This window comes from Stegastes partitus, unplaced genomic scaffold, assembly GCF_000690725.1.
Source record: "Stegastes partitus isolate 25-593 unplaced genomic scaffold, Stegastes_partitus-1.0.2 Scaffold77, whole genome shotgun sequence".
Classification (NCBI taxonomy): domain Eukaryota; kingdom Metazoa; phylum Chordata; class Actinopteri; family Pomacentridae; genus Stegastes; species Stegastes partitus.
This window is the reverse complement of record NW_007577808.1, coordinates 423,376-433,371: the sequence shown is the minus strand read 5'-3', so window position 1 is coordinate 433,371 and position 9,996 is coordinate 423,376. Positions and strand designations below refer to the sequence as shown.

Genomic DNA, 9,996 nt, shown 5'->3' with positions numbered 1-9,996 from the left:
TCCTCAAAACATTTAAAGTCAAAGTTTATTAGCTGCCTCTTGAATCAGGAAACTGGAGAGATATTCTTTTAAGGGAACACACAGGAGCAGGTCGAGTCACATAAAACCAGATTATTATTGCATAAACTATCCAGCAACCTTTTAGAGAAAGCGCAAAGTGAATTACCTGGTTCCATAATGAAATATGTCAAATTTATGAGTCTGGAGTGAAGAACTGTTGCTTTTTTTTTTTTTTAATTTTGTCATTGCATTTGGTGCCAAAAGTTTCCAGTTGTGGCTTACAGCTGGAAATACACATCACCAGTTGGTTGCCACGTTGTCCATAAATGGATTTTCTGTCAAAGTGTCAGACAGTTTGGCAGCGATTGCTCAATGAAAGCTTCTCTTTAAAACATCAGCCTGAAAGCCTTCCACTCAACATGTCCAAACTACAGTTCAGAGCAAAGATGTTCTTGAAGCATAGAGCATGTATTTCAAATTCTGAATATACACTTTTTACTTGACTCTTTAATTTGTTGGATCACTAGAACTGCAACGTAGCACAAAATTACCAATGCAGAATCTATGTCTTGAAATATGCATTAAGAAGATAGAAACATTGGATGAAGGAGAGAAACTGAAGAGTGTTCTGATTCATTCATAATTTAAAGCCAGTTGACTTTGCACAAAAAGTGACAAGCTCAGGTCAAAATAAAGCATATAAGTGCAACTGTCCTCATTACGTTTTTTAGTTTTTAACTGAAAATGCACTGAAATAACTGCACCAAAAATTCCTGATTAAAGGGTCTGTAGTTGGAAAATTTAGCCATTAATGCATAACCTGCAAATGAGCTTCAGATACAATAGTCTGTAGCTTCTCTGGCACATTCACAGATGTTATGAATGTGCTCAAGGATAAATTAATTAAAAAACAAAGCAGATGTGTATTCAGAGTCTTAATGTTTGTGTATAGGCTATTTAAAATCAGGAGAACCTGAGGACTGCTTTCACCCACTTCATGCTAAAGCTGCAGAAATACTGCAAATAATACAATTAAACATAATACAGCATAACTTTAGTTTCTCTAGGATGCTCCATCAGGATAATAAAGGTGCTTGAAGTGAAATCATCTGGGGAAGGACGGATTCTTTATTTGCACTGTGCCACCCTTTTGAACCTGTTATGCACTCAGATTAGATGTCAGGGACAACAAGCTCTTTCTGTGTGTATGTTATAATGCAGAACGGCTCATGGATGAAATTAATTCATGGATTGCTCTGAACTCCACTGAACCTTTACGATTACATTTATTAAACTAACAACACATGTACGGCTAAATTCAGACATTTTTACAAAACTCTTTAAATCACTTAAACGCTCATATCTAAATTACCTCTTAACCGCTTCAGTGTTTGTTTGTTTTTTTTCTGTCTTCTGAGCAGAACCTTGAAGTATCTTTTGTTTCCTCAAAAGGCTTGCAGTGCATTTCCCAGAGAAAGACTACACCTGATTATTGTGTGTGTGTTTGATTATTTATAACCCCTGCCTTCATTAGGAAATCTAATCTGCAGGGCACCAGCAGGTCTGTGAAAGTGATTTTGCTGAAAAGCATCTAAGTAGGTCAAGTAAGCACGCTGTACGCAATTTAATATTTCCTAATTTACCAGAGAGCTGCAGCGTGAGGCTCAGGATTTACATGCATACAAGTTAGTTTCTCAAACGTGCTGTGAAATTGCTTGTTCGTCATAATAATCAAGAGAAAAATAAGTAAATCAAAAGAAGAAAAAAAAAATCAGGTTTTGTGAGTTTTGAAGGTGCTCCATTAGCTTCTCAGAGAGTCCGTTTCTGTGTTATTGTGAGTCGTCAGAATTCAGTTACTGTCGAATCTAATTAGTCAATTATATTCATATTTGCAACAGGTTGACACGCCTCATAGAGGGGTGACATTTTAATTATCCTGCAGTGGAGAATTGCGGAACAACAGCTGAAGAACTATTACATTACGGCCAATCCAGAGACGTGTAGTTCTGTTATGTCTAATGATCACAGTGAAAGTACAACTATGAATCTAGCTGAGTGAAGGGTTTCCTTTTTGGGAAGAACAGAATACTGTGTCTGCAGAAAACACAAAAGGCAAACACATGAAATGGTATAAAAAAAAATGCACACACACCGTCTATTTTTCTCCTTTTTTTTTATTGCTACCATGTTGAGAATGGGGGATGTCGGCTGTAAACACTGTGAACAAATTGCATTTCAGATTGATTCATTCTCGCCATAAAGGCCCTGCACACCCACACAGGAGTTTTCAATGATTGCAGCTGATTGGACCTCTGCTCAGGTTAAGCGTGGGTGGCAGTATGCTGTGAGTTATGTGAGATCACCTGACTGCAGCCGCTAATAAGAATAATAAAGTCGTCCCAGTCTGTGGTGCAGTAAAGTTCACACGGGAGTCCATTAGAATCAATGAAGCGGACTGCGCAGGCCGACGCAAGACGTCTAATTTAAAGCTAAATTAATTAAAATCATGTGCGGAGGCCAACATGAGTGTGCAGGGTCTTTACAACGTTGTGCATTAGCAGCATAGGAGTGAGAGCTTGAGGTTCAGTTTCTATGTAGAATGTATGTAATGCTTTAGACAGTTAAAAAATTCACCAATCAGCCACAACATTAAAAGCAGTTACAGGTGAAGTGAATAACACTGGTTGTCTCCTTACAGTGGCAAGAGGTGTGACGTTTACGGCAGCAAGTGGACTGTCAGTTCTTAAAGTTGATGGGTTGGAAGCAGGGAAATGGGCAAAAGTTAGTATTTACAAAAACTGGTTCTCGTAGGCTGCAGGGCCCAGTTGGTAGCACTGTTGCCTCGCAGCAAGAAGGTTGCCGGTTCACGTCCCGGTGGGGGCATCGGAATCTTTCTGTGTGGAGTTTACATGTTCTCCCCGTGCAGCGTGGGTTCTCTCCGGGTTCTCCGGCTTCCTCCCACACAGTCCAAAAACATGTTGAGGTTAATTGGTGATTCTAAATTGTCCGTAGGTGTGAATGTGAGTGTGCTTGGTTGTCTGTCTCTAAGTGTAGCCCTGTGATAGACTGGTGACCTGTCCAGGGTGTCCCCTGCCTTCGCCCTAAGTCGGCTGGGATAGACTCCAGCCCCCCACGACCCTAGTGAGGATTAAGCGGTGTATAGAAAATGGATGGATGGATGGATGGATGGTTCTCGTGGACTTCAGGAGGAACAGAACTGACCCGCCCCCTCTCTACATCAATGGCAAGCGTGTGGAGAGAGTCCACAATTTCAGGTTCCTGGGAATCCAGATCTCCGATGACCTCTCTTGGTCAGACAACACCTCAGCTTCCATAAAGAAAGCCCAGCAGCATCTACACTTCCTGAGAGTCCTGCTGACGTATTGTGTTTCCACCTGGTATGGGAGCTGCACCAGGGCAGACAGAGCGAGGCTTCAGAGGACAGTCAATGCAGCACAGAGGATTGTTGGCTGCCCTCTCCCCTCCCTGACAGACATTTACACCACCCGGTACCTCAACAGAGCTCGCAACATCACCAAGGACGGTTCACACCCCGGTTCTCAGCCGTTTGAGCTGTTGCCCTCTGGTAGGCGCTACAGATGCTCCAAAGCAAAGACCAACAGACTGAGAAACAGTTTCTTTCAGAGTGCCATCACCATCATGAACTGTCACATGTAAAACATCCACTCTACCTCAATAAGACTTCTCCACTATGTGCACTGTTTAAGTGTCCATCATCTATATGTAAATATTCATAATCTGTATCATCATGTGCAATGTTTCTTAAATCTTTTATTTCTTTTTATATATTTATCCTTTTTTATCTTTATATTTAAATGAGCAATTTTGCACTTTATTTTGTTTTTTTTACTGTTGCACTGAAGATAGAAGGAGCTCTCCACCTCGTTGCACACTGTATAATGACAATAAAGGGCATTAATAATATTGTGTAGGGTGTGATGTCTTCTTTTTTTCCAATCTCATAGAGTGTGTATGTCTGTGATTAGAGAGAAGAAAATCTGTGAAATTTCTCCTGATGTTTGTGACCAGATTTCAAAATCTGTTCGGACTTTAAAGCTCTTGTTATCTGAGTGTTTTTATAAAGACTGTATCTGAATTTAGGTAAGTAGTGAATAAAGTAAGTGATTCATAGTGCAACTGACAATTTCCTCCTAAGTAAAACAAACAAACAAACAAAAAACGTACAGTGTGTAACACTGCATAACTGTATGTATTTAAAATGCCTTTTTTGTGTCTGACTTTTGCCACAGATTTAAAACTCTAAAGTTAAAGCTACACCTTTACGTAAATTTATTTCAGACATACCAAGTGAGGGTCAACAACAAAACTACCAAAGCTGGCTTGTCTAAAGTCACAAACAAATTTTAAATTTCTGTACATCATCATTTCTGTCGCTAATAAACTGAATCAGTTGTCAATCGATGTGGGAGTTGTAGATACAACCAGATATCCAGTGTCGTGTCTGAGGACTCGTAACCTTTTCTAAGCTGACTTCGCCATCTGTGTCTCTTCCTTCTGCAGCTGTTACTTGCTGCTGCTTCCTCATATTCACGAGAAACACCGAACATTGCATCTGCCTCCATTATTACGATTCCATAAAGCAGGACAACCACAGAGAGCTGATCCAGTCAGTAGTGAAAGCCGGCCGATGTTTAGAACAGCTGTTGCGTTTTGTGTGTATTATTAGAATCATCTTGCATCGAGAGCTGGGATTGTAATATCTAATTAAAATCAATTTGACCAATGCTCTGTGGTTACATGAACGCTTGCTTTTCTTCCTACATCTGGCCAATAAAATGCAGCTGCTGGAGAAAAGGGAAACTTTTAATTCAACATCCAAGCCAATTCACAAAACTTACACAAAGGCATACGTAACACTTCTCTTTTTCACAGGCCAGAGATACAACCTAATACTGCAGTAGCTATATTTAAATCCTTTACTTGTAAGAGAAAATAACATGAACAATGACTAAATAAGTTACTTTTGTCAGTGTCAAAGACTCTCAGAGGTCTTTAAAGTGCAAGACCTCAAAATGCAGTACTGAAATTATTTGGGGGATGGACATGTTGAGAAATCCAGTCAGCTGATTCAGGTTGTTTAAGACATCTCAAAGGAACAGCTCAGCTCTGTTGACATTCAGCTTTGGACACGTTGAAGTCAACAGCAGTGGAGAGTCTGTGCTGCAGGTACGGTATTATTTAATGGCATTTAATTTAAGATTTCCTAATATATAGATTCAAATACATTTACATGTATTTTGCTTTCTTTAAAAAACAGGTTTCTGCAATTTTAAATGTTTTCTCCTTTATTTACAGAACGTTTCAAAGGCAAGATGGACATGCCAGATGATTACTACGTGGACTTTGCCAACTACAGCTCTTATGACGGCGAGGAAAATTATACTACATCGACGGAAGCAGTTTTTCGCCACAAATCAACATGTTTAAGTGAAGTCTTGTGTGTGCTTTTACTTGTAATCACTGTGGTCATTTTTCTGCTGGGCTTTTTTGGGAACGCTTTGGTCATCTGGATCTCTGGCTTCAAGATGAAGAAGACGGTCAACACCACCTGGTACCTGAGCCTGGCGATCTCTGACTTTGTCTTCTGCGCCTTCCTCCCACTAAGCATCACCAACACGGCGATGGAAGAGTGGATCTTTGGCCGCTTCATGTGCAAGTTTGCCCCTTCTGTGATGTTCCTCAACATGTTCAGCAGCATCTTCCTCCTCGTCATCATCAGCGTGGACCGCTGTGTTTCCGTCGTGTTTCCCGTCTGGGCCCAGAACCAGCGCACAGTTCAAAAGGCCTCAGTTGTGGTCGCCCTGGCCTGGCTTTTCGCCATTGGACTGAGCATTCCCTCTGCGATCTTTCGGGATGTTGGCAGCCACCTTGGTAGGACCATTTGCTTCAACAACTACACAATAATTCAACACAGTCACAAGATAGTCGCACTGAGCCGCTTCTTTGCAGGCTTCGTCGTCCCCTTCGTCATCATTTCCATCTGCTACTCCATCATCTTCCTCAAACTTCAAACCAACAGGATGACAAAATCCTCTAAACCCTTCAAAGTGATGAGTGCGCTCATTGCTGCTTTCTTCATCTGCTGGCTGCCCTACCACGTCTTCGTCCTCCTCGAGCTGAACCACCAAAACTACGACCACAGCGTGTTGACCGCAGGACTCAAAGTAGGCACTTCTATGGCAGCGGCAAACAGTTTCCTCAACCCTGTGCTGTATGTCTTCATGGGCAACGACTTCAAGCAGAAGTTCAAGAGCTCAGTGCTGTCAAAGATGGAGAACGCAATGGCGGATGAAGGCCGCACCACCAGCCGGTACCTGTCCAGGTCCAGCTCCATGGACGGCAGAGCTTCTACACACATATAGAGGTGCAGACGCTACTCGAAAACTGTTTCACAAAGTGCGCTCACTGGAAAAACCAAAATACACCAAGTATGCAATAAATAATACAAGATATGAGATATGTGTTTTTGCTTGTAAAAAAAAAAATCCATAAATGAAATTTGTATAGATTTTGCTGTAAAATGATCCACAAGCTTTAGTCTCAAAAACACATAATGTGGCTGAAAAACACGAGCCAGTATGTAAATGTGTCTCACACCAGAGAGTGGGTGACATCCGTCTCAGTTGTAAAATAAAAGGTTTGTAAAATACAAGACATATTTTTCTGATAATAAATGCACAAAATGTATTGTTGCTATATTAAGTGTTGTATAAAAATATATTCCTTGGACACTTTCACAAAAGCAATTTCTGTGTATTTGCGATCATGCGTGGTGGCAGCATCACATTTCACAAACAATTTGTTGCTTGCTTGAAGACAAATGTGCAAATGTGAGTCTTGCAGGGCTTGTGCATTCTCATGCATAGATTACGAGTCTGGTGTTTGTTTCGTCTGTGAAACACATGTAGGAAGAGAGGAAATATTCTAATGTTGAAATTTAGTAGAACAAGCTGGAGGCTTTTTTTGCAAGGAGATTGTAAATGTGAATATTTGCTTATTTGGGTAGAAATGATTGCTGTAAAATGTTCATTTGCTTTCTTGACTTCTTAAGTAAACTGATAAACACAACAATACACAAATGGAAATAAACCAAGGATAACATGCTCAATGAGAAGCCTCACTATTTCGTTGTTGTTCATCTAATACCTCAAAAAGCCCCATGCCCGAAAAGGGATGTTCTGTGGTTTTGTTTGTGTTGCAACTTCTATGTAAATCCGACTCCGTGGAAGTTTACTGTGGGCGTTTTTACGCCTCCGTCACCCCTCTGCTTACTCTGGTCAGTTTTGGTCTGTTGTTTATCTCACTAGCAACTATATAACCAGTTGTTATTAACAAACACTGTTGACGAATAGACGTGCAATTTTGTAATTTCATGTATGAAGGTTGTAAATGTGGTCTGTGCAATAAATGTTTGAATGATATTTGCGCCTTTTTTTATTTTATTTTTTTCAAATGAAACTGGAATAATTACCATTAGCTCTTTGATGTATTCTTAATCTCTCAATATTGAGCCATTATTTGCATTTGGAAGTTAGGCGTCAGACAGGTGTGGCCCGTCTGCCTTGTTGAAGTTCTCCCTGGAGAACGAGATGGTCGCCTCTCTGTGACTGTGTGTCACAGAGGGGAAAACTCTGAGTGTCATTTGTGCTTATGCACCGAATGGCAGTTCAGAGTATCTGGCCTTCTTGGAGTCTCTGTGTGGTGTCCTGGAAGGGGTGCTGCTTGGGGACTCCATAGCTCTCCTGGAGGACTTCTATGCTCACATGGGCAATGACGGTGAAACCTGGAGGGGCGTGAATGGGAGGAATGGCCTGCCCGATCTGTACCCAAGTGGTTACTGGACTTCTGTGCTAGCCACTGATTGGCCATGACGAACACCATGTTCGAACATAAGATTGCTCATAAGTGGAGCTGGTACCAGAGTACCTTAGGGCAAAGGTTGATGATCAACTTTGTAGTTATATCATCAGATCTGCGGCCATATGTGTTGGACACTCGGGTGAAGAGAGGAGCAGAGCTGCCAACTGATCACTACCTGGTGGTGAGTTGGATCCGATGGTGGAGAAGACTGCCGGACAGACCTGGTAAACCCAAACGCGTAGTGAGGGTGAACTGGGAACGTCTGGTGGAGGCCCCTGTCTCTGGGGTTTTCAATTCCCACCTCTGGTAGTTTCTCCTGTATCCTGGAGAGGTTGGGGACATGGAGTCAGAGTGGGCCATGTTCAAAGCCTCCATTGCCTAAGCGGCCGTTAGGAGCTGTGACCAGAAGGTCTCTGGTGCCTGTTGTGGCGGGAACCCCAAAAGCTGCCAAGCTGAAGTAGGAGACTTTCGGGCCTGGTTGGCTCGGGGGTCTCGTAAAGCAGCAGACAGGTACCGGTTGGCAGACAGGTACTGGTCCTGCTGCCTCTGCGACCTGACTCTGGATAAGCGAAAGAAAATGGATGGATGGGTGGATTTAGTTTTTAACCTGGTAAGTCAGGAAGAAGAAATTCTTGTTTGGAATGGTAAGGGTTAAAAAAATAAATCCAAAGTTAAAGAACAGCAACACACATCTACTACTTATATATAGTCACCACAAGCATAAGATGCGACCAGGTTTCACTGCTTTGAAGATAGGTTTTGACACCATTACCTGTTAGAAATGTAGTGAGTAACCGAATCGAAGTATCACAATAGTAAAATTACTTGTAACTTGATTACTTTCCATTTCCTTTGGATTACCACAGTACCAAATACTCAAATAGAGACAAGAGAAAAGAAATATCTGCATGTGCTTACATGTGCTTGTGTGTGGTAGTATATCATTCTTTAGCTTGCTTTAAAGTATATTTTAAAATTGTAATCCTCCCCATGTTTTCTAAATGCTTTGGCATTCTGATTACGTCTTTTTGTTCTGCATACTGCCGTTCACTCACATGTGACAAACAAGCAACACATGAATGACATGCAGTCTGACATACAGACATCGGACAGGTAGAAAACAGCCGACGGCATCAAGCAATACAACAGCAAAAACAAGAGTAGCATGCATAAGCACTGAAACAAAGTAAAACAAAAGCAGCCAGAAAACAAGAACATGCATTGGACAACAGCTGCACGTACCACAGAGAATGTCCATGACAGAGTCTGCTTTTATCTAGCTGACTTGAGAATAAATTTGTACAGTTGTAGTGTTTTTTTTTTGCAAAGTTTGGCTGCAGCAGCTTGGAATGATGACAAACCAAATACAGTATTTGTTTTTGGAACTTTCAGCAGAATAAGACGAGCAGCACAGGTGCTGTTAGAAGCGCATCTTGTTTGCAGCAGGTGACACGGATGAGAGGTGCACGACTAAGGAGGATTTAATAAATGAGCAGGGTGACCTCTCCGCTCAACATTTTCTTAGTTATGTTTGTGCAGACACTTCTGAATATATGAGCCCACCAAAAAAAAGTGAAACTGTGAAACGTCTTCAAGGTCAAAACTGTTCTTCCTCTAAGGGGGTGTAAACTGCACATAAATATATAATGAACGCGTATCTGCTGTGAAGAGTTAACCTTGGAACAGAATCAGTGTAAAGTAACGCACTTCCTACTCAGCAACAACATAAGAGGAATCATAATGAGAAGGAGGGTGACTAGTGATTTTTGTGATGTTGAAACAGCGCTGAGTGGGGGAAAGTCTGTGACTGCAGAGGTTATGCAAAAACACTGGCAGTGAGTCACAATGAAACTTTGGACAACTTTGTAGTATATGTGAAAGAGATCACTCAAAGTGAACGAGAGGCAAGTTTCATGGAAGTTTCTTTTCCCCTTTTATTGCTTTTGGAATTTAAATTGGGTTTTTCGACAAGAACTTATATTTTTTTTAAAAAGACTCGGATTTCTACCAAGTAATGTCAGTTAATGAAAAATACAAAATGTAAAATAAGTGATTGCTAAAGTATTCACCGCTTTTGAAGTGACTCACCTGATC

The 9,996-nt window shown here is 41.3% G+C and overlaps 1 protein-coding gene across 2 annotated transcripts; it reads left to right on the top strand.

Annotated features, from left to right (window-relative positions):
- The first annotated feature begins 414 nt into the window (after positions 1–414).
- cmklr1 (chemokine-like receptor 1) lies at positions 415–7,463 on the top strand. 2 transcript variants are annotated; one of them, XM_008276570.1, is made up of 3 exons: positions 415–428; positions 5,173–5,208; positions 5,338–7,463. In XM_008276570.1, the coding sequence occupies exon 3, from the start codon at positions 5,355–5,357 to the stop codon at positions 6,402–6,404; it is 1,050 nt and encodes a 349-aa protein (XP_008274792.1). In that variant the 5' UTR covers positions 415–428; positions 5,173–5,208; positions 5,338–5,354; the 3' UTR covers positions 6,405–7,463. The 2 variants fall into 2 exon arrangements, with proteins under 2 accessions (XP_008274792.1, XP_008274791.1); XM_008276569.1 differs by lacking the exon at positions 415–428 and having other exon boundaries at positions 5,122–5,208.
- The last annotated feature ends 2,533 nt before the right edge of the window (positions 7,464–9,996 follow it).

Bases quoted from the DNA above. Each gene is read 5' to 3' on its own strand.
- cmklr1 (XM_008276570.1), top strand. From the start codon at position 5,355: ATGGACATGCCAGATGATTACTACGTGGACTTTGCCAACTACAGCTCT.